The sequence below is a fragment of the Gallinula chloropus genome (genome assembly GCF_964237585.1).
Source record: "Gallinula chloropus genome assembly, chromosome: Z".
Classification (NCBI taxonomy): Eukaryota; Metazoa; Chordata; class Aves; order Gruiformes; family Rallidae; genus Gallinula; species Gallinula chloropus.
This window is the reverse complement of record NC_140089.1, coordinates 58298967-58324456: the sequence shown is the minus strand read 5'-3', so window position 1 is coordinate 58324456 and position 25490 is coordinate 58298967. Positions and strand designations below refer to the sequence as shown.

General features: G+C 44.1%; 1 protein-coding gene across 1 annotated transcript in view; it reads right to left on the bottom strand.

The window, feature by feature from the left end:
* The window catches only part of RNF38 (ring finger protein 38), a gene marked incomplete at both ends in the record, with an annotated part of 115971 nt that overhangs the window by 31628 nt on the left and 58853 nt on the right, over positions 1-25490 (bottom strand). Inside the window, one exon of the mRNA XM_084278080.1 lies at positions 5713-5906. Coding sequence (XP_084134206.1) covers positions 5713-5906 — 194 coding nt within the window. The remainder of the gene's footprint in view (positions 1-5712; positions 5907-25490) is intronic.

The window sequence follows — 25490 nt, the reverse complement described above, 5'->3', positions numbered from 1 at the left end:
TCAGGGATACAGAGGATCTGAAACTGACTGCACTCCCAACTGAAAAGGAGATATTGGCAGCTTATGAAAGGGTCTGATCCACTTCAGAAATGACTGGAACTGAGGCCCAGCTCTTCCTGGCACCTCAACTGCCGGTGCTGGGCTGGATGTTCAATGGGAGGGTCCCCGCTACACACGAGGCAACTGGTACTGAATGGAGTAAGTGGGTTACACTGATCACACAGTGGGCTCAAACAGGAAACCCCAATCTCCCAGGAATTCTGGAACTGACCATGGACTGGCCAGAAGGCACAGACTTTGGAATGTCACCAGAAGGGGAGGTGACACGCACTGAAGAAGCCCCACCACATAATAAACGGTCCTGTTGCATTGTGGTGAAGCATCAGAGGCGCAAGGCTGTTGTAGAGAGTCTGACATGAAAAGTCGCAGAAGCTGTTGAATGACGAGGTAAATCTGGTCAGTATGTAGAGGTGAAAGGCATCCAGCTGTCTTTACATGTTGCCAAAATTGAAAAGTGGCCAATGCTCGACCTCTATACTGACTCATGGTTGTTATACTAATATCAATTAGTATAACATATAACTAATATCATTAGTATAATGCCCTGTGGGAGCGGTTACAGAAATGGAAGCACAACCCATCAGGGCTACAATGTTGTGGCAAGATACTGCTGCCTGGATGGAGAAGTTCGTTGTAAAAGTATTTCATGTAGATGCTCAAGAGTAGGGCCAGTGAGGAACATCAAAACAACCAGCAGGTGAACCCGGCTGCTCAGATTTAGGTTGGTCAGGTAGATTTAGACTGGCAACATAAGGGACAATTACTTATAGCTCAGTGGGTCTGTGACACCTCAGGTCATCAAGGAAGAGATGCAACATATAGATGGACTTATGACTGAGGGGTGGACTTGACCATGGACACCATCTCACAAGCCATCCATGAATGAGAGACCTGTGCTGCAATCAAGTAAGCCTTTGTGGCAAGGAGGATGATGGCTGACATACAAATATAGGAGTGCTTGGCAGATTGATCACATCACACTCCCACAAACATACGCAGGCAAGTGCTATGTACTCACAATGGTAGACAGAACCCCCTGCATGGCTGGAAACATATCCCATGCCCCATCAAACTGCCGGAACACTATCCTGAGCCTTGAAACTCACATCCTATTGTGACATGGCACCCAAGACAGCTTTTATTCAGACAATGGAACTTATTTCTGAAACACCCTCGTAGACACCTGGGCCAAAAGGTATGGCATTGAGACATGCTACAATGTACTGACGAAGTCTACACTGAGAGCCATTGATGGTTAGACCTTCAAACACTGGAATTCACATTTAGCAAAGACTATATGGGTAGTTAACACCAGTGCATCTACCAATCAAGCTGGCACTGCCCAATCAAAACCTCCACATACTATATAAGGAGATAAGGGCCCCACAGCATGCATGAAGAATATGGTGGGGAAGACAAGCAGGGTTATTACTGCTTTGGGCAAAGGCAAACACATCTGTGGGACTGCTTTTGCTCAGAGACCTGGGTGCGCTTGGTGGGTGATGTGGAAGGATGGTGGTCTGATATGTACCTCCAGGTAATCTGATTTTGGGTAAGAATTGCCAGTAAGTTGAATTGTATGATGTTAATTGTTAAAGAGCCCTGCCATTAAATGTCCTCATTGCCAGAACTGCCATATGCTCTATCAGTGATATTAGTATAACAATTTCCCAAACTAATGAAGGATGGATTTTGATAGAATGGAGCAAAGTTGAGCAAGGATGGAACTAGAGCCAAGTTCAGCAACTGGTGCTCAGCAACTTCCTTGAAATCAACACCTTCAACCGCAGACTGTGAGCATGGCCTGAGCACGTATGTCAGCTGCAAGATCCAGATGCATCATGCCCCAAGCCTACTGCACACAGAACAGCTCCTGCCCAGACAGACTTACAACATACAAAGCCCAGAGTCACAGTCTAAATTAACTCAACATACATTTTAGAGGGATGGGTCATAGACTAAGGGAATGCTATTTGTGTATGCATGTGTGTGTGTGTATATTAAAAAAAAAAGATGGGGAAAGTGGTAGTTAATTAAAAGCACTGGATCTGGCCATGACATAAACAGTATAGAATAATGGCTGGATATTCCTGGCTTTGACTAAGATATAAATAATTTCAATAAGGAGCCAGGACAGGTGAGCCAAACTGGCCCAGGCTATATTCCACACTATGTAACGGCATGCTTACCATAAAAGGGGGTTACTCAGGGAGGGGTGCATCAGTATAGCTCTAGGACGTTCAGAGTGTGGGCTAAGCATCAAGTCAGTCATTGGATTGGTAAATTGCCTTGTGCTATCACCCGTTGTATATATTCTGTCATGAGTCCTGTTACTCCCCTCAACTTGTGCTGTCACAGTAGTCTGTTTTTGTCTCAATCCTAGTTTGCCTGCGGTCATTCTCCTCCCCATCCCAATGGGGGAGGGGTGAGCGAGCAGCCATGTGGTGCTCAGCGGCTGGCTGGGGCTGAACCATGACACTGCTGTGAAACAGAAACGCTCTGAAAAACAAAATGTCTAGGTGAGGATTTTTTTAAGTTATGTTTGGAAAAGCTGCAGGAATAAAGTTACAAAAGACCACTAAATGCTTTTTACGAAGTAGACACATTAGCTTCTCATAAAATTACTCTTACCTCTCTGTCTGGATTTACATTTTTATGAACCTAGAACTATGAGAAAGGAGAGACAGCAGAAGCTGGCAAAAATTCTGGAGTGCTTTTTAAATGCATGGAGTATCATCCTCTGGAAAAAGCAAAACCGGATTCTTTCCCAGGCAGATTTATAAAGAAACTATTCTTTTCATTCCCCAAAGTTCAGAGCATTCAGGTACATAGCTCTACATCCTGAATTATTGTAAATTACTTCAGCAGAGTTCTCAAGACATAGGTCTAAACTACTAGTAAACATCAGTAATGAACTTGTGCCCGAAGCTGCAAAAAGTATTCACAGGAAACCTCCTCTGGTTTTACAGGCACATAATAAATATGTTAAATGCCCAGTTAAAGCGAAGAGACAGGATAGAAAAGATGAAAGAATGCAGGAATTCCTATTCATGTGTAGGAACAGCAATCAAAAGGTATCTGTAATGCAGAGTTAGTATTTGCAGATCATAGTGTTTTCTAACAAGACTGATTTCTTTGCAGTAACATATTCTTAAATCTTGATAGTTCAGAATTACATTCAAGGCAAAGAGAAAAGGAAGCACAGATGAAAGGTGAAGCACAGGAATGGTACAGATTTTCCCATTTCACAATGAGTGTTACGGACAAACTTGAATAGCCTTCCCTGTATTATAGAGGCATGCATTATGATTTTACATTCAGAATTTATCTGTACTATAAGTAGATGGACAAAAATAACAACTTTCTGTAAATTCATACCAGAAGGCTACCTTTCTAAACAGAATATTTATTTGCTTACAATCAATCTGAAAAAAAACCCAACCCCAAACCAAAAACCCCACAATGAATTATGGCACTGTTGTGCTAGTCAGAGTACAAAATCCCTGATACAAAGAGAGAAGGTCTAAAGAGTAACCCAGGTAATGGAAAAAATCCAGATAATATAAAACCAGCACTGCCTGTGCTGACCAACAGGAGTGAACTGGTAGAACAAGAGTTAATGCTGATGGTGTTGGGTCAGAGTGATGTCCACACTACACACACTTCAGGTTTTGTTTGCACTTGCCCTAGTCTGTTCCCTTGAGCTGAATGACCATTTGCAACTGGAGTGCACTTTTCATCTTATCTTCATCTGAAAACCTCATTAACTCTGAGACCACTCTGCAATGGGAAGAGAGAAAACAAAGCAGGGAAAACAGGAAATTGGCTCCAAAAGCACATGCATAACCTCATCTGAAGCATTAATAACAGATGCACTCACAATGATCTTAAGGAATTAAGCTTTGATCCATGAAAGTAATTATTAGTTCTCATAAGGCTCCAGAGCACTCTAAGACTTAAAAAGACTCCTGCAAAATAAGAGATGTATGTGTTGTTCTCCTTCATGATCCTGTTCTAGGGGACAAGATTGAGTGGTGCAGTACTACTCTGGAGTTGACCTTGCGCCAGCCCAAATGCAACAGTGCACCCAAGTTAAAAAAATATGCTCACTCAAGTGCAGGGAAACAAAGTACTGGCACATTCAAATGTCTCTGATTAGAGCAAAAGCAGGTGTTACTACTCAAAAGTAGGTGAGCTGACCCTAGAAAAAGCAATGCTTTGCATCCACAATGCTACAGCCAATCTACCAACTCCTGTTCAGACTGAGGATGGCTCCGCACTGAGGTGTCTCTCTGTGTGGGGCATATTTCACTACCTCAGTAACACCTCTCTGCACTTGAATGTCAGACACTTGCCTGTGCATGTTCAGCTCCTACACATCCTATTCTTCATCCCACGGTATATCCAAACTGTTTAGATTCAGCTACCTGACAGGTAGCTTGTTAGGTACCCTACTTACTCTGCAGGAGATGTTAGTGAACATTTCAGAGAAATCTGTGTAGGCTGACTGGACACCAAGAAAAATGGCCAAATGCAGCATATTCTAGGCATACTCTCATTTCAAACCACTTTAAGGTAGAAAACACTTTATGGACCAATTGCCCCCACAGAGCATCCCTGTAACAAACTGTACAAAAGGCCTAATCTTTGGTTCACAATAACGCCTGCACATTCCTAATTCAATCTCTTTCTTAAATTTGGCATGAGCTGTGTTATTTTCAGAAAGCTTTCAGATTCACAGACTTGAAGCAAAGATACAAAACTATCATGTTTTAAAATCTTTTGCTTCAGAACTACTTCTGCCTGATCATGGTTAACAAATGGTATTTGTGGAATCAGAAGAAAACCAGTTATATATGTTTAATTCTAGTATTTTATATTAATGAAAAAAAGCACAGACTTCAATTTCAGTACAAAACAAGCCACAATATTTCTCATAAGTAAACAGAGGGACACAGGGCGTTTTAACTTGCACTAGATGATTTAGCATTTTTGAAGCAAAATGGGAGGCAATGAAAGCTTGTTTTGGGCAATTAGTTTAACTACAACAGGAAACAAATCTGTGGTTTTATGCTTTGTTATACTACCATACACCCAGGCACCAGTTTAACCTGGCCATCCAAATCTCTGCTTTTCCATAACTGCTAGAATTTTTTCTCAAATCTGGGCTTTGAGAGGTTAATGATCCATGACTATACATGTGAATCATCACCTCAGCAAGCATTTGACAGTACGCTAACCTCCTCGCTCTCCCCAGCCAGTATTCATCATCCTCACTTAGACTGAAAATAATTGTGACTGCAGGGAAAATTATAGTACTAAATCAGTAACTCCTAATATCTTTGAAAGTACCCTGATGAGAAAGGTTTTTCATTTTTCTAGATGCTTACTGCTCCAGTGTGGACTGAAATAATTAAAAATGCTAATGAGCATGCCTTTGCCTGGATCATCTATTCAAACAAATTACAAGTTGATACATGAATCCGAATTACTTTCAGTAACTACGCTTACAACTGTGATATCTTACAGCTCAAAGGAAATGTTAACATGTTTACCATGAGTGAGCTAGTCAGTGCTGCCTGACATATAGCTCCCTTCAGTTGAAATTAGGAAGAGTAAGAAATCATTTCTCAATCCACACAGTTTGCTTACCTCCTCCTGTTTCGTGCAGGTGTGTTACATCGTTCCCCTGAGAAGTGGTGTTGGCTGGGTCGAGCCAAAGGTGGCTGCCTATTTGATGTCATCTCCCATGGTCGCATTGGTGGTGATGGAGCTGGTGATGCTGCTGTACAGTCAAAGACTGAATGGGAAAGGCGTTGTCGCTTGGGACTAGGACTGTCTTCACTCTATGCCAGAACAAGAAAACAAAACAAAACAAAACCCACCTCCAGATGAGTGACTTACAATCCACAGTTATGTATTTGCAGCTAGCATTAGAAGACACTTGTCGAAGAATGTACTAAACTACCATGAAATTCAACATCTTCAAATAGTTGCATATTCATCTTTATAACACAGATCTGTGATGGCATATTATTGTATCTTAGCAATATTAAACAATAAAAATTCTAACTTCCATGCAAAACCAGTAACATAAAGAAATTGAAGTCTAAGTCATTTTACATCCAACCTGTTGTAGCATTTGTAGGCTATAGAAGCATGAAAAGATATAAAAGCAGTCTTCCTGACAGTGGGATTCATACTTGTGTCGTGGTTTTACCCCAGCTGAGAGCCGAGAACCATGCAGCTGCCTGCTTTTTAAAGGAAAAAAGCAGGGGAAGGGTGTGTGTGTGTGTGTGTGTCTCTGTGTCTGTGTCTCTGTGTGTGTGCGTGTCTCTGTGTGTGTGCGTGTCTCTGTGTGTGCGTGTCTCTGTGTGTGTGCGTGTCTCTGTGTGTGTGCGTGTCTCTGTGTGTGCGTGTCTCTGTGCGTCTCTGTGTGTGCGTCTCTGTGTGTGCGTCTCTGTGTGTGCGCGTCTGTGTGTGCGCGTCTCTGTGTGCGCGTCTCTGTGTGCGCGTCTCTGTGTGCGCGTCTCTGTGTGTGCGTGTCTCTGTGTGTGCGTGTCTCTGTGTGTGCGTGTCTCTGTGTGCGTGTCTCTGTGTGTGCGTGTCTCTGTGTGCGCGTCTCTGTGTGCGCGTCTCTGTGTGCGCGTCTCTGTGTGTGCGTGTCTCTGTGTGTGTGTGTCTCTGTGTGTGCGTGTCTCTGTGTGTCTGTGTGTGTGTGTGTCTGTCTGTGTGTGTGTGTGTGTGTCTCTGTGTGTGTGTCTCTGTGTGTGTGTGTCTCTGTGTGTGTGTGTCTCTGTGTGTGTGTGTCTCTGTGTGTGTGTCTCTGTGTGTGTCTGTGTGTGTGTGTCTGTGTGTGTGTGTGTCTGTGTGTGTGTGTGTCTCTGCGTGTGTGTCTCTGCGTGTGTGTGTCTCTGCGTGTGTGTGTCTCTGCGTGTGTGTGTCTCTGCGTGTGTGTGTCTCTGCGTGTGTGTGTCTCTGCGTGTGTGTGTTTCTGCGTGTGTGTCTCTGTGTGTGTGTGTCTGTGTGTGTGTGTCTCTGTGTGTGTGTGTGTGTGTGTCTGTGTGTGTGTGTGTCTCTGTGTGTGTGTGTGTGTGTGTGTCTCTGTGTGTGTGTCTCTGTGTCTCTGTGTGTGTGTGTCTGTGTGTGTGTGTCTCTGTGTGTGTGTCTCTGTGTCTCTGTGTGTGTGTGTCTGTGTGTGTGTGTGTCTCTGTGTGTGTGTGTCTGTGTCTCTGTGTGTGTGTGTCTCTGTGTGTGTGTGTGTGTCTCTGCGTGTGTGTGTCTCTGCGTGTGTGTGTCTCTGTGTGTGTGTGTGTGTCTCTGCGTGTGTGTGTCTCTGCGTGTGTGTGTCTCTGCGTGTGTGTGTCTCTGCGTGTGTGTGTCTCTGCGTGTGTGTGTCTCTGCGTGTGTGTGTCTCTGCGTGTGTGTGTCTGTGTGTGTGTGTGTCTCTGCGTGTGTGTGTCTCTGTGTGTGTGTGTCTGTGTGTGTGTGTGTGTGTGTGTCTCTGTGTGTGTGTGTGTGTGTGTCTCTGTGTGTGTGTCTCTGTGTGTGTGTGTCTCTGTGTGTGTGTGTCTCTGTGTGTGTGTGTCTCTGTGTGTGTGTGTGTCTCTGTGTGTGTGTGTGTCTCTGTGTGTGTGTGTCTCTGTGTGTGTGTGTCTCTGTGTGTGTGTGTCTCTGTGTGTGTGTGTCTCTGTGTGTGTGTGTCTGTGTCTCTGTGTCTCTGTGTGTGTGTGTCTCTGTGTGTGTGTCTGTGTGTGTCTGTGTATGTGTGTCTGTGTGTGTGTGTGTGTCTCAAGGGAAAGGAAAAGCAAAGGGGCAAATAACAACCCCAAAACCAAGAAACCAAAAGCCCGTGGGTTGGGATAAGGATAGTTTACTAAAGTAGCAGAAAGATAAAATATAACAACGCTAACAGGACTTTACAGCAAAAAATATATGAAGCTGTTGATACACAATGCAGTTTCTCACTCAACCCACAACTCAGGCCGTGCCACCCAGAGCCGTCCTGGAACCCGACCGTTCCCCTAAAAACCGCGCGTCCTGGAGCCACCCGCTCCTCCTCCCATCAGCCCCCCCTTATACTGAGCATGACATAACTGGCATGGAATACTCTCTTTGGCTCATTTGGGTCACCTGTCCTGGCTTCGCCCCTCCTTCTTCATGAATAGAGAAATATGAAGAACTGAGAAAGTCCATGACTGTCTGACAGCAACTAAAAACATCAGGGTGTTATCAGCACTGCTTTCATTTTAGCTCTCAAACACAGCATTCCATCTGCTGCTACTAAAGAAGTTAACTCCATCCTGACTGAAACCAGGACTACTTGTCATTTAGCAATGTCACACTGAGCTTGCACTACGCATTGTGTCCCTTCCCTACCAAGCCTGCACTTACATAGCCAGTCAGACATTTGCTCTGAACTACAGCCTGTTTTAATTCTGTTAGGTCAGGACAAAGACGCTTCATCCTCCTACCTGTTAGCATAATAATGCTCACTGAAAAGGGCTTACACACAACCCAAAAGAAACCTAACCACCACTCTCTAGTTAAGACTCTGTACTTCACTGAAGTTCTGCAGGCCCTACATGATGCCTAGAGTTTTCAGTGCTAGCGACAGGAAGGCCATCCACCTCCAAGCAATGTTCTCCTAGTTGGTTCTAAACACATGTAACTGCTGCCCCTTTTCATTCATACTATTGAATCATTAAATAAAGCAGTCATTGTTCTCTAGTCTCTGAATCCAGCAGTAAATGCAATAATGGTCCCTTCCCCTTTACCCCACTATCCTGCCAAAATTTTTCCACATCATGCTGTTAACAAGCAGAACAACGGAAAATGCAGAAAAATACAACTTCTACTCCAGAGCTCATGGACTGAACACACAGAAAAGCAGCACAAACTACTACACTGGATCCATCCTATCAATTACTTTTTGGTAGGTTATGACTGACATTCCACACACCCTTCCCCTGCTGCACCATGGGGTGCCACCCATGGGAGACAGTCCTTCGCACCACTTGCTTCAGCATGGCAATTCAGAGAAACTTGCCAAAGAAAAAAATGTAAAGGAACCATGCAACATTTGTTCTGCCATTCCCAGTTGCCTATTCAATCAACCTTATTGTCTGGATAGAACAAGTCAGAGCTTTCAGTACGAGAGAATTTTTTTCATCAGGATGGCTGAAATTCACTCAGATACCGGTAATAGAAATTCAGGCAAATAAGGTATGTTGCGGTCTTGGGAATGCAAAAGTAAAAGTCAAGTGGAGGAAACACTGGGCTTAGTGACTGCAGAAAACAACAATGAAGTAACAAAGTAACTACTGCTGTCCTGATAAATTCTATGCATGCCTGGGACTGGGGATCTCCCAGGGCTGCTGCCCTGATTTAAATCTGGCACCTTTCCCAAGCATTAACAACAATATACCTCGACCTGTAGAAAGGAGCCTGCTTTAGAAAAACAGTTACTGGATTATCTCTCCTTCTGCAGGTGGAGTGTACCACTTTAAGACCATGGAGATGCAAACTGCTATGTAGCCTTCACCATCATTCCAAATTGCTAACTTGCATAGCTATTTCAAACTCTGTAGTAAGAACTAATTGCCCCCTGCACTAAGCAACTGTAGTTTCACTCAAAATTGTTCCCCATTAGAAATAAATTAATTTTTGTAACTACATATAAATGTAGACTTAATGTGTAATTATGTATTTTCTTATACTGAACAAGAAGTAACCTAAAGCTAAGCCAAACTTATTAGCAAACAAATGTCATAAAAAAAGCCCAACACAAATGTAAATTCTAAAGCCTTGGTGTTTTATTAGGAAAACAATTCTCATGTGATGATTGTACCAAGATAATAGCAGCATGAGGAAAATACAAGGAGCTTTTTCAGTCAAGTTATAAGGACTGCACACATACATATGGAAGATTAACCATCAGAGAAGGGAATTATTACCAAAACTATGGTGGTATCTGAAGAATCACTCTCTTGTCCAACCGTCCAAATATTCTCATTTAATGGTCCTGGGAAGTGCACCAAGAAACTACTCCATAACCCGTAATCGCAAATTTACAGAATAAACTACCATAATCCTGCAGCTCTGGAAGACCTTAATTTTAATCTAATACTTGAAGGGTATTTTCAAGCATAGCTTTTTCCTTAGTAGGTTTTATACAGTAAGTGCCATCTGAAGGGTACACCCTACACAGCCCTGCTGGGCTGACTGGAAATCTGCAGCTGCCTGTTTTCTCCTTATGAACAAATATCGACAAGGCAATGATTTTTTCTCATAACATGAATGGTTAAACCCGAAAATTTATCATCAATTTAAAATTTAACTGTAGGCATCTAATGGGCTGGGAAACCAAGCACTTTGCATATGCTACCTGCAAACAATCTATACTTGCAAGGCCAATGGTATCCTGGGCTCCATCAGAAGAGGGGTGGCCAGCAGGGACAGGGAGGTGATTGTCCCTCTCTACTCTGCCCTTGTGAAGCCCCATCTGGAGTACTGTGTCCAGGTCTGGGGCCCCCAATACAAGAAAGATGTGGAACTGTTGGAGAGGGTTCAGAGGAGGGCCACAACGATGATTAGAGGGCTGGAGCACCTCTATGAAGAGACGCTGGGGGAGCTGGGCTTGTTCAGCCTAGAGAAGAGAAGGCTGCGGGGGGGACTTCATTGCAGCCTTCCAGTACCTGAAGGGAGCATACAAACAGGAGGGGAATCAACTTTTAAAAAGGGTAGACACTGGCAGGACAAGGGGGAATGGATTAAAACTAAAGGAAGGAAGGTTTAGATTAGATCTTAGGGCAAGTTTTTTACAGAGAGAGTGGTGAGGTGCTGGAACAGGCTGCCCAGAGAAGTAGTAGATTCCCCGTCCCTGGAGGTGTTCAAGGCCAGGTTGGATGGGGCCCTGGGCAACCTTGTGTAGATCCAGGCTGGAGGTTGGTGTCCCTGCCTGCGGCAGGGGGGTTGGAGCTCTATGTTCCTTGGGGTCCCTTCCAACTCATGCCATTCTATGATTCTATGCGCAGGAAATTCAGAGCCCTGTTCTACAAATGCCAAAAAAGTTAAAGATTTTATGTAAAGATGGAATATTATGAAGCCAAGCAGCTGTGCTTTTAACAAGACAAAATGAAGATTATCCAGTTGGACAGAGATTGTTGTCATGCAGCTCTATGTACAAAGATTTGCCAGCAGCATGACACTGTAATGTCCCACAGCTTTTACTGGCCAAAGCTCTTCAGAGGATCTTCAGCTGAGAGAATAAACATGAGCAGTATGAATCATTTGCCAGTATAACTGGGTTTGCCCAAAGCATTTTCCTGGCTTAGTCACACTGGTTAATGCAGTGATGTTTTTCATTCTGCCAAATGTATGCCAGTTCAGCTAGAGCACAAAATGCTGCTTGTTCAACCTCTGCAGTGTTAAGCAGGATTCAGAATCTCTGCTTCAGGCCACCACCATTTACATCACCATTTTGCCTTTCTCATGAATAAGAGAGCATCTGCAACAGACACCATGACTTTTCTGGAAGGAACTGGAAAATTTTACAGCCGTTGACAGTGAGCACAATATGTTACAACAGACTGGTAAAGTGGAGGTTAAGTGGGTACATGGTGAGAAAACAAAAATTCTAATATTGCCGTCCACACAAACACTCTCCAGGGACCACACAGAAACCTATCATGCAAACAACTGCTTTAAACAATGCAGCAGATATTGTCTAAGTCCCATTCAGAAAGACACCACTACCATTAACATTCAAAGCCATTTCTTTCTACCTGAGCTTTCATTTCGGAGTTGTGAATATGAGACACCTTGGAAACATGGCTGGTTGGGCATATACAAGACAACCTCCCCATGAAGAAACACTGAATTAATCTGAATATGGTCTAATGAAAAATTGGCAAAGAGAGTCTTTCCCAAACATGAAAGATGACTTAAAGAAATCAAGTGGCTAAAAGTCAGGCCAAAATAAGCCAATTCTTGGGGTAGGTTCAAAAGTGTTAAGAGATCGCACTGAGTATTATGTCCAGTTCCAGTTTTCCAAGCACAAGAGAAACAGTCAAAGTGCCACAAGGATGATGAAGGGACTGAAGCATCTCTCATTTCTCCCTGATGAAAGACAGAGAGCTGGTACTGTTCAGTGTAGAGAAGGGAAGGCTCGGGGTGGGGGGAAGGTTGCAAAGAACCAGAGTCTTTTCAGTGGTGCTACAAAAAGCTGTCTGGATGAAGTCCTGGGCCTCTGGTGACCTTGCTTTTGCAGAAGGGTTGGACCAGGTGACCTCCAGAGGTTTCTTCCAGCCTCAGCCTTTCTGTGCTTCTGTGACAGCACAAAAGAAAATGGTAACTGATTTTCACTCTATGCTAAGCACTAGGCTTTTCAAAGCAAAAAGAAAGAAGCAAAGTGCAACACATAGTATTTTGGGGTAGATCTCCAAGAGCTACTCTTGGGGATGTAAAGCACACCTGTCAATATACACGTTTCCCCACTGAACACCAGATACATCTGAGTATGTAAATGGGATACCATTTTCCTATGAACTTCATAAAAGACAGTCAATCAGGAAAATCAGTAACTAGTACTTGGGCTCAAAATTCCACAAGTAAGAGATAAATAAACATGAGATGTGATAAATACTGATCCTATGGCTATAGCAAAATGCACAGAGGAGTAGTTCAGAAGAAAATCCCTCCTGACACTCTCTCTTGTGGCATCAGGTGAAGAATAGTATGTATTTAAATTCCTAGAGTCAGAAGGGTCTTTAGCGAGGCTCATCATTCTGAAAGGAAGTGTACTATGTTGTCTCCAACTGTGTTCTGAAATATTACTATGTGGTAAGCAAAAAACCTAGGAATTCCACCTGAAAATACAAAACAATCTACAGTTACAATGTCAGGTTGCCAGCACAAAATTTATTGTAGTAGGTTTACATGTATCAGTTCTCTTAATAATTTTTGTGAATTAAAAGCCCAAAACCAACAAAAAATGACAGTGTTTAGTAAAAGGAACACAATTTTAAAAATAAGATCAACACTGTAAAACATGGTATAAACCAGATGCAACTCCATCTATTATTTTTTGGTTGTTGTTTGTTTCAATGCTGTGATGGTATATATGAACTAGATCATTTCTGTACTTAACAGCTGTACCAAGAACACTCATGTGTAAACTTTCTGGACCACCCATAATTCACTCATGGTTAATAGTGTTATTATTAACACTATCAGTTCATTATTTACTGAGAGTGAGCACAACGAATCCTCAAAGCAAAGTGCATCTGCAAAAGATCTGAGGCATGCAGCAGCAAATCGCACACCAATAGCATAGAACATATTCGACCAAACGTACCTCTTTATTTTACATGTGATCAAAATACATTCATAACCTGAATATTTAATTTATAGTTTATTCAACATCAGGCTGACAGTCATTTCCAGGGTTTTCTATGTATTAATTTCTTTTCTGAAATGCAATTCTCATTTAACCAGATGTTTATGATACACAAGAAAAAACAGTAAGAAACAGTTATGCCTAAGTTTCACACACTAAATACTTTAAACACTCTTCAAGAATTTCTTAGTTGTCAATTTCTCATATTAAATGCAACAATATTTCTTTGCTGCATCTAAATCTAAAAAGGCACAAAAATATCAAAAAGTAAAAAATCTTGGCAAACCACAGCACTCATTAACAGCAAGAAAAAAAACAAGCAAACTGTGTTTAGTAGGACTACACGTCTCTTCTTTGGAAGTTCTACTGCTCACACAAAAGGGACAGTGCACCACATATAGCACATCTGAAGCACATCCTTTCCTAACACTGAAGCAGGTTTAAGAATCAAGGAAAGACACAGCCACCTGAAAGTTCCTCAAATTTAAATTTATTTGCACTTGCTATTGCTTACAATACTTGCTCTGTGCAAACAAGAATTCTTTGAAATATGAAACGATTTGCAATCCTTTTTCAGAGAAATCAAAACCATTTCAATGCTGCTAAACTCCCAAACCCACCTTGTATTTATTTTGTATCACAGTGTTTTTTTCAAATAGATTGTTTCCTTGTAACATAAAACACCAGCCAAACTTCAGTAAGTAGAAAAAATCCAGCTATGCCTCCCTATTAAAGAACAAAATTATTGGAAATATACTAATTTTACTTTCAAATCACAATTCATTGTCTCTAGTTACGGCCGGTATCTTGTTAACCAATTTATTGTTAAAATGCAAAACACTAAGTATTTATGCATTTCAGAACCATCCTTAATGACAGTACAAACCTACGATGTTGTTTAAGCGATTGTTTACTTGGACTTTAGTGAAGCCTTTGATACCATTTCCTACAGCATCCTCCTGGAGAAACTGGCTGCTCACAGCTTGGATGGATGTATGCTTTGCTGGATAAAAAAAAACCTGGATAGTTGCCTGAAGAATTGTGGTTAATGGAGTCAAATCCGATAGGTGGCTGGTCACAAGTAGTGTTCCCTAATGCTCAGTACTGGGGCCAGTTCTGTTTAATGTCTTTATCAATGATCTGGATGAGGGGAACCAGTCCACCCTCAGACAGTTTGCAGACCACACGGAATTGGGCAGGAGTGTTGATCTGCTTGAGGGTTGGAGGCAATCTGGACAGGCTGGACCAGTGCACCCAGGCCAACTAAGATTCAACAAGGCCCCATGCCAGGCCCTGCACTTGGGTCACAACCACTCCATGTGATGCTACAGGCTTGAGGAAGAATGGCTGGAAAGCTGCCTGGCAGAAAAAGACCTGGGGGTGTTGACTGACAGACATCTGAGTATCAGCCATCAGTGTGCTCAGGTGGCCACGAAGGCTTACAGCATCCCAACTTGTATCAGAAGAGTGATCATCAGAGTGTGATGTGCCCCTGTACTCAGCACTTTGAGGCAGCACCTAAAATACTTTGTTCAGTTTTTGGCCACTCACTACAACAAAAACATTGAAATAACAGAGAACATCTAAAGAACAACAACAAAGCTGGTGAAGGAACCAGAGCACAAGTCTTATGAGGAGTGTCTGAGGAAACTGGGGTTGATCAACCTGAAGAAAAGGAGGCTCAGGGGAGACTTTATCACTCTCTACACCAACCTGAAAGGAGGTTGTAGCCAGATGTGTGTCATAACTTGATCGCCTTCTATGACAAGGTGACATTTAATGGACAAGGGGAAGGCTGTAGATGTGGTCTACCTGGACTTCAGTAAAGCCTTTGACACGGTTTTCCACAGCATTCTGTCTGAGAAACTGGCTGCCACTGGCCTGGACAGGTGGACCCTCAACTGGGTTAAAAACTGGACGGATGGACAGGCCCAAAGGGTGGTGGTGAATGGAACCAAATCCAGCTGGAGCCCAGTCATGAGTGGCGTCCCCCAGGGCTCAGTCCTGGGTCCAGTCTTGTTTGACACTCTTATCAATGACCTCAATGAAGGGATTGAATGCTCCCTCAGTAAGTCTGCAGAAGACACTAAGCTGGGAGGAAGTGTTTAACAAGGCCAAGTGTAGAGTGCTGCACATGGGACGTAACAACCCCGTGCAACACTACAGGCTTGGGGGAGACTGGCTGGAGAGCTGTCAGGAAGACAAGGACATGGGGGTGTTGGTTGACTGCAGGCTGAATATGAGACAGCAGTGTACCCAGGCAGCCAAGAAGGCCAATGGCATCTTGGCTTGTATCAGAAATAGTGTGGCCAGTAGGTCTAGGGAGGTGATTGCGCCCCTGTATTCTGCATTGGTGAGGCCTCACCTTGAGTACTGTGTCCAGTTCTGGGCTCCTCACCATAAGAAGGACATTGAGGTCCTGGAGCGGGTGCAGAGAAGGGCAACCAGGCTGGTGAAGGGGCTGGAGGGCAAATCATATGAGGAGCGGCTGAGGGAGCTGGGGGTGTTTAGTTTGGAGAAGAGGAGGCTGAGGGGAGACCTCATCACCACCTACAACTACCTGAAGGGAGGTTGTAGAGAGGTGGGAGATGGTCTCTTCAGCCAGGTGACAGGAGATAGGACAAGGGGAAGTGGCACAAAGCTGTGCCAGGGCAGGTTCAGATTGGATATTAGAAAAAAATCTTTACTGAGTTGTCAGGGCCTGGAACAGGCTGCCCAGGGAGGTGGTTGAGTCACCTTCCCTGGATATGTTCAAAAAAAAGGTAGATGAGGTACTTAGGGATATGGTTTAGCTTAGGATGGGAATGGTTGGACTTGATGAACTTCAAAGGTCTTTTCCAACCTTGCGATTCTGTGTTGGTCTCTTTTCCCAAGTAGCAAGTGAAAGGACAAGAGAAAACGGCCTCACAGTGTGGTAGAGTAGGTTTCGCTTTTGTTCTTTGCTGAACAGAGTTATCAAGCATTGGAACATTGGAACCTGGCTGCCCAGGTTTAGCCACCATCCCTGGAGGTATTTAAAATACGTGTAGATGTGGCACTTAAGCACATGGTTTTGTGGTGAACTTGGCAGTGCTATATGTAATGGCTGGACTTGATCTTAAAGGTCTTTTTCAACCTAAATAACTCTAAGGATTCTTTTTTAAAGCTCATTATATTTAGGCTATGCACAACATACTATAGAATATTTGTTTGCAACCTACATGGGCCATTTAACTTATGCAAGCGGTCAGTAAAAACTCATAGGGTTTTTTTAAAAAGCTTTGAGTAAAAGATGCTCTTCTGCATTACTTGTGATCTGAACACACCTTTTACCCTCAGTACCTTGTAGAACTTCATTTTTGCATGCATGAAACTCAACACTGGCCCTACAAACACATTAACTACAAGAGTGGCTGATTCCTCTGCTCCTATAACATGCTTGTATTGGGAGGCTATCATCTAACAGAAGTCATCTAGAAATGTATATAATCCTTACAATGAGATGTAGTAAATAAAGAACTCAGTCCTTTTATTAAAACTGAAAAATTATGTGGACAGCAAAACCAAGAAAAACCTGCTATTTCCTGCTAACTTAGTCTAAAAGAGGAATATGAGAAAATATTGCATGTCCTAAGCTTCAAGACACATCTTATACATGTGTAGAACTTCTAATTTACTGCAGAAAATAGGATTATTCTCATGCAAGGTCAGAGGAAGTTTTGTTAAAAAAGAAACACAACAAACCATGTTTCATATGTGATACATATGAAATATGTGAAAGAAAAATGCCTCACTTCCCCAAATGCAGTCAAATAAGTATGTTCTTCTCACTTCTCAAACCTCATCCCACATTTTTACTAAGGAGAAAAAAGAAACAAGAATGTAAAGTATGCAAGAGATTTGGTACTTTTTTATACAACCTGAAGCTCTGCCCTATGCTGAACCAAGTCACCATCACAGCTATGAACTGTTAAGTCACATTTCAACTACAGATGTATGTAAACATCCACATATTAAAAGCAGAGCCAGAGAATATGTAGACTATACTAGGTTTCTATATTTGAGTAAGAGTGCTTGGACTGTTCTCTATACAATAAGGAAATTCCAATAAAGAGGAAGAACACTTTATGTATTCTATGCTCAGTAGAGAGCTGCATCAAAAACTACCAAATGCACACTGGTCTTGCCAGACTCCTTGTGCTCACATATGAGCATTCTTCTCAAATCCATACTTACCCACCTAGAACTTCGCTATCTCTCTCAAGTTCCTTCCACAACATTGTTTAAAATTAATACCTGTTCCTACTCATTTATGCCTTCAACCTCTTAATTATTCAGTTCCAGTGTTTTCCCAACATCCTTCCACAAAGAGGGTATCAAAACAGAAATGCCCTCCCTCAGTATTTACCAGCAGAATAGTTTTAAATGTTTTTTCAAGAGATTGATTTCTGAGAATCAGATTAAAATGCAGCTCATCAAAAACATTCACGGCATCACAGCTTTTAAAAAGAACAATCCTAACAGAGATTCATCTAAAGAAACAACCTGAATAAGGAAAAAAAAAATTCTAACTTTTATTTGTCTAGATAGATCATCTTCTAAAGCCTTCATGAAAACTGGCAGAGAGAGCATCTGCTCAACAGCACTGTCAGTTGCTCCATGAATGCTGTCTCCCCAATGATTTACTATTACTGCAATGTGAGAGAAAGATTTGTCCAGTTCTGTCAGAAACTAACACAGCTGGCAAAGACAGAACACTAGACCAAGATAAGAGGATCCAGTGAAAGGACAGGGTTGAGTTCATGCAATTGCTGAGTTTGCCCAGGACAGAGGTGTTCACAGATTTCAGGGACAGGAACAGAATCGCAAGACAGAAGAGCTACTTAAAACAGAAAGGAAGCAAATAAAGCACTGAAGTGGCACTTGCATGAAGCACACCTTTTGCAGCATCTGAGGTCGTGGTGAAAAATACAAAATCACTGTTATTGCAAGTGAACCAGGACATGAAAAGTTCTAGGGCAGCAAATCTGGAATGTGCCCCCTGAGAATCAGGAGCCACGGACATATCTTGTGGTTTAACATCACCTGGTAACTGAGCATCACACAGCCACTTGCTCACTCCTCCCCTTTCAATGGGGTGGAAAGTAGGATGAAAAAAAACCCTAATGTGTGGAGATAAAGACAGTTTAATAAGATAACAAGGGAAAAGAATAGCAACAATAACCACAATAGCAATTATACAAGAGATGCACAAACGCTCACCATGTGTGTGAAAGGAAAATAAACCAATCCAATCCACAGTCTGTTTCCAAGCAGCAATCCCACCTCCTGGCTAACTTCCCCAGTTACACACGAAGCATGGTGTTACATGGTAGGGAACATCCCTTTGGCCAACCGGAGTCAGCTGTCCTGGCTCTGCTCTCACAGCTTCTCGTGCACCTGGGAAGGTGTGAGAAACTGAAAAATCCTTGACTTAGCGTAGACACAAGAACTACCTAGCAACAACTAAAAAACGTCAGTGTGCTGTCAATACTATTCTTGTACTAAACTCAAAACACCAGAACTATACCTAATAGAAAGAAAAATTAACTCTACCTCAGCTGGAGCCAAGACAACATGAAAGAAAGTCTCTATTTCTCTGAAAGGGGACAAGCAAAGGCACCAGTTTTCTGGAGCTGGAATACCTTTGTAAGACATTAGGCAAAGCAGTTTATGATGCTTATTTTTCTACCAGGTGAGGAACAATTCCACTGTAATCCAGGCAAACTGGTTGGGTAGCAATCAGCAAAATGCTCAAGATGATAAAAGGGTTCCTTTCATTCTTTTCCTTTCCCACTGTTTTTAAAGAGGTGCTGCTCTTAGCATTTTATTGCTGTTAAAAGACAAAAAACCACCCCCCAGCTTTCAATATTATCACAAAGAGAAAACAGTAGAGGGCACCAAAAAGCAAAGGAAGTTTCTCTGGTCTTTGAAGAGCTCAGTACAAGAGGAATTTACACACTTACAAGTGAAATGAAAGAGTAAAACCCATGAATATTATCCCGTTAAATTGGAGACCCAGACAAGCTTTGCCTACAACATAATTTTAATATGCCATATTATAGTCATAGAATATATTGGGTTGGAAGGGACCTTTAGAGATCATCTAGTCTGCCCTGCAATATGACCCCTTCATTAGATCAGGTTGCTCAGAGCTCAAATCAAGCCTGACCCTGAATATCACCAGGAATGGAGCATTCACCCCTCTCTGGGCAACCTGTTACAGTGATCTACCACCCTCATAGTGAATAACCTTTTCCTAATACCTAAATCTCCTCTCCCATTGTCCTTCGTCCTATTGCTACATGCCCTTGTGAACAGTTCTTCCCCAGCTTTCTTACTGGCATCTTTCAGGTACTGCTATAAGGTCCCCCTGGAGCCTTCTCTTCTCCAAGCTTAACAAGCCTAACTGTCTTCACAGGAGAGGTGCTCCAGCCCTTTGATCATTTTTGTGATCCTCCTCTGGATGTAATCCAACAGATCCAAATCTTTTTGTGTTGAGGGCTCCAAAGCTGGACACAGTACTCCAGGTGAGGTCTCACCAGAGCAGAGGGACAAAATCACCTCTCTCAATCTGCTGGCCATACTTCTCCTAATGCAGCCCAGGATGCAGTTGGCCTTCTGGGCTGCAGGTGCACACTGGTGGCTCATGTCCAGCTTTTTATCCACTAGTACCCCCAAGTCCTTTTTCTCAGGGCTGCTTTCCAACACATCATCTCCTAACCTGTATGGATAATGGGGGGTGTCCTAAGCCAGGTGCAGAATCCTGCACTTGGTTTTGTTGAATCTCATGAGGTTGACCTGGGCCCACTTCTCCAGCCTGTCCAGGTCCCCCTGGATGGCATCCCATTCCTCTGGCATATCAACTGCACCATCCAGCTTGGTATCATCAGCAAACCTGCTGTTTCAGTACTGCCGACTCAATCCCCCGACAACATCATTAATGAAGATACTGAACAGCACTGGTCCCAGCACAGACCCTTGAGGAACACCGCTTGTCACAGTCTTCCATCTGGACTTGGAGCCACTGGTCACCACCCTCGGGATGTGACCATCCAGCCAATTCCCTATCCCCTGAACAGTCCACCCATCAAATCCGTATCTCCCCAACTTGCAGAGAAGGATGTTGTGGGGGATGGTGTCAAAGGCCTTGCAGAAATCCAGACAGATGACATCCATAGCTCTTCCCTTGTCTACTGTGATGCAGTTACTCTATTATAGAAAGCCACTAGATTGCTAAGGCAAGATTTGCCCCTAAGTGAAGCCATGATGGCTGCCTCGAATCACCTCCCTGTCCTGCATGTGCCCTAGCACAGCTTCTAGGAGGATCTGTTCCATGATCTGTCCAGGCACAGAGCTGAGGCTGACATGTCAGCAGTTTCCAGGGTCTTCCTTCCCACCCTTTTTAGAAATGGGCGTGAAGTACAGATTATTTACACTGAAACAGATGCTTACATAGAAAAGGAATCCACCACCTCTACTTCTGCATGAACTCATTAAGTCAAACCTCTGCCTTTCCAGACATTTCAAGAACCAGTCCTCCACAGTCAGAACAGTGCTCTGACTGAAAATAGGAACAGAGAAGTTTCACATCCAACCCGTACCCTTATTCCTACCTTTCAAATCCCTCTGGGACAGGGGCCGATGGTTGAGCTACACACAAAGTTTAAATGAGAAATCCTGCAGAATTTCAAGACTTGCTCTGTACAAATTCCGAGTAGGAATTTAGCCTATGTAGCTTCCATGGACAATCATGTATAACACCTCTGAAATGAACAAGATTACAATTTATGGTTCAACTCAATAGTAACCCTAAAGAAGTAACTTATCTTTCGAATGACACAATTCTTCATGCTCTAGTAAAGGCTTGCATAGATTTGATTCATTAAGACTTTCTTCATTCTGGAAGGTTTTCTGAGTAGCAAGTTGAAAAAATAACTTGACTTCAACACTCTACCTTTAAATCATTTAAACTAATCTCCTACTGTAATGTCAGTAAAACATATTGACAAAAACATACTCAGATAATATATAACCTTCATGTATCACAATAACACTGATGCCACCAATGGCAGCCAAAATCCCATCTTTTAGAAAAAAAGACAACACTATTATATACTCTGACTTCCACACCACTGTAAGCGCAAAACAAAGACTGACCAACTTGCAACTTCAATTTACTATTTATTACACTTTTATTAAAAAAATAAAAATCAACATGAACTAGATGTAAATAAAGTTCAAGCTCCTATGTGAGTCAGGGAGATAGCAAAGCAAGTTTTACACAGAAGCATCTTGAGATCCCTTAAATTACAGCTCCTTTTATTGATACACCATTTGTTGTAGTAAAATCTCTTAACACATCTTATCTCCTAGAAGTGTCCTGGAAACTTTCTTCACATTGGTATTCTATGTATGCATAGTATTTTTCCTAGAGATTTGGTGATTAAAGAAGATAAACATTATCAACAATCATTAAATCTACCATGGCACCTATTTGTTCTCGCACCTCACACACAATCCTCTAGCGACTGCACCCTCCTCTCTCTTAATGCCCACATCCACATGAAGTTTCTTGATCTTTCTCAGAGCAGGGAGTCTCTAATACCACAGTTGCAATACCTTCTCAAAGGAAAAAAAAAGTTTGTATTTTTCATTCTTATAGTGCTGCAAAACAGGTAAGGAGTCTACTGGTCCAGGAAATATGAAAATCCATGGGGTGTGGAAAAATACCATAACTCAGGCAAAACCAAAGTAGCTGCCTCAGTGAGTGACATTTAACAACAAGCAGGTCAGCAGCAACACATAATCAAGTAGTAAGCAATGCGTGAATAAACCAGGCCATTACTAATTGCATTCATCTTACCATTCCAGTTGATTCACTGTGCTTTTGAAGAACTTCAGAACATACACATTTGCTCCAAACACTACCCTCAAAAAGCTGTTCTAATACATAAATGTTATACATTCATAAACATTCTCATCACTTCCACTTCAATAAACTTCTGCATAAGGAATTACTATATTACTTGCTATTATAAATGAAAATGGATGTCTCCAGAAAAAAACCTCAGTGCATTATCGGTTTTACAATACACAAGCTCTTGAGGAAACAAGATGCATCCTTTTGGCCTAAGTACAAAAAAAATTCCCCTTGATGCTATACAGCGATGAGAATTAGCTCACACATGCTGAAAAATGAATGCTGTAAAACATATGCCTACCAGCATCAATGTTCCCTTGAACAGTTTTTTCTTTCCTCAACTTACTGAAGAATCAGATGCCTAAAACTCTTAAGAGCGGGAGGGCAATCAGCTGTTCCAAGCCTTAGGCACACTTGTTACCTACTGGCACGCAGCACATTGAACCCACTTGCCTTGTTGCAGACAGCACACAGCAATTCAGTTCTGGAAAGCCAGGTGATTTTTTAAGTTCCATTTCTACCTTATGCCAAAGCAGATGAAGCGCTTTTAACAAGATCAAATGCGTACACCCCCGAATTAACCTCGCCGTGCTCTCATCCACCGTGCAGGTGCCCCCACGCGGAAGCACGGCTTCCACGCAGGCACACGGGGCCGCTCAGGCTTCCCACCGGCGACGTGACGCCCAGGACCCGCAGTCTCCCGCGGCCCCACAAAAGCCGCCCCGAGACGCCCGCCTGCCCCACCGCCGGAGGCCGCCCCTTCTCCCCGTGAGCTGCCAGGCTCGACGCTGGTGACTCGTGGGGCCCCGGGCGGAGCCTCTGCGGCCCCACCCCCCTTGCCCACCCCTACCTGCTTCCCCACGCCGGTACCTGTGGCCGCGGGGCACGGTGGGGCCGCGCCTCCGCCTTCTCCGTGCGCCCCGCAGTCACCGTCAGGGTTGCCTCGCCGCCTCCTGTCGCGTCGGCCAGGAGCCCCGCTGCTGCCGCCCCGGCCGGGCCCGCACCGCCTGCCCAAGAGACCGCTTCCTGCAGCGTCGGCCCGGCGACCTCCGTCCATCACAGGACGAATGCCCCGCGTGCCCCTCGACCGCTCCGCGCCCGCGCTGCTGCTGCCGCCTGCGCCCGCAGCCCGCCACCCCCGCCGCCCGCCATATCCCGCTCCTCCGGACCGCCGCGAGCCCGCACGCGCCCCGCCGTCCCCGGGGGCGGTGACGTCACCCCGCGGCCGGCCCAGCCCCGCGGAAGCTGGCTTCCGCCTCGCGGGCGGCAACACGGGGCGCCCTTTGTTTGCACCTGGGGCAGCAGCGAGGCCGGGTCGCGTACGTCACCGCCGCGACCGGAAGAGGCGGCGAGGCAGCCAACCAACGTTCTCGAAGCGGCCCGACAGCTTTACGCGCCTGCGCAACGGAGCGCCGCTGCTCGCGGCCGGAGGCGCGGCTCTGCGCGCATGCGCGGGAAGGCGCAGGTCCCGCCCCGCTTAGTTTCGGTTTGTGGCTGCGCGCCCTCCGATGCGGCGGTGTGGTTCTGCGCTCCGCCTTGCCCCGGCGCTCCCGGGGCCGCTCCGTGAATACCCGTTCCGACAGCGCCTCCCCGCCGCGACGCTTCCCCGTCCCCGCAGCCTAACGCGACACAAACCGCTCGCTAGCAGCTGCCGCGCAAGCTTCCGGGCGCGACGGCGCTGGGCACTGCCACCCCCAACGGGGGAGAGGGCGGGGCGCTCGCTGGGGCCGGGGCGCTGGGGGCCCCGCGCCCAACACCGAAGCATGGAACAGGAGCCTTCGAACATCCATCCAGTCATGCTTACGGAAGCGGGGCTCTGCTCTGCCTCCCGGGCCTGCGGGAGAGGGGCGAGGCTGACCCAAAAGCGCCAACAAACCCCGCAGGGGCTGCGTCACCTGCCCGTGGGTCGTTAAGAGGGGCGCGATCGGCCATCTGCTACCTGCGCCGGAGCCACGCTGCGCCTTCACGCTCAGCGAATGGGACAAGCAAGGCACCGGGCCTACGCGAGCTACTCCTCTCGAACAAACCGCCGCCCTGGCTAACTTCACCTCCCGAATCAGCCTCCCTTCTCCCTGCTTCCGTCGGGTTACAGCTTCCCCGTGTCTGATCCGGAGAAACAAAATAAAGAGTAGTGCTTTAAAGGAGACAGTTCACTGGGCATGGGAGTGGCTGGAAGTCAGTAAATCATATCACTCCGGGAAGCTTCTCAGAACAGGCAGAATTAATTGAAATTTGGGATGGGGGGGGCACGATGACGATGGACAGGTAACACACACACACAGAGGAGTGAATTATTGCTGCCCTAATTGGGCAGGAAGAAATTTTTCCTGTTTTGAAACTAGAGGGGGCAAAAGAAACTCCTAATAGTCTCAATTTTCTACATACTTTCCCTCATGTGTTCCCCACAAAAGATGCATATAGCCTTATTTTATCACATATTAATAAGCATGATGGACTTCAAAATACCTGAATTCAGCTATAGATGCACCTGCCAGGCTTACTCTATCCGACTCTGTGACATGTAAAGAAGAAAAAAGTCGATCCATTTTAAAGAGTTGACAACCCTCTAGATGACAGACTGAGGGCTGGGTACCCATAAAGGCAGACAAACAAGAAATTACTAAAGAAATGGAAGATGTACCAACTGTAACCAGGAAATTCAAAGATTAGAAATAGTGAATCAAAAGATGTTATGTATTTGGGTCTTAAGTAACAAGCAAAGAGAAACTATTACTATAAGACAGCAAATCTAGTTGGAATAATATTATGAAAGTAAAATAAATGGAATTTTAAAAAGCTAAGGTAAACATTTGGAAATTAATAGTCATTTCCAACCACCTAGATGCCAGTGAAAAAAATTCCACTGGACTGTGGTGCTTTTTTTTTTTTCATCATTACTGAGTGGTCAATTTGGGTTTTTTACTGTATGAGAACTAAGGAGTAGATAACTTGATGAGATCTCTGAAAAGAGATATCTCAAGAGTAGTTCAGCATTGCATCTTTGAAGTTTCTTTTCAAATTGCAGAAGCATCCTTTAATGAAAGTACACAACTGGTGAAACAACCACCCCCCAAAAATATAGAACTTAAA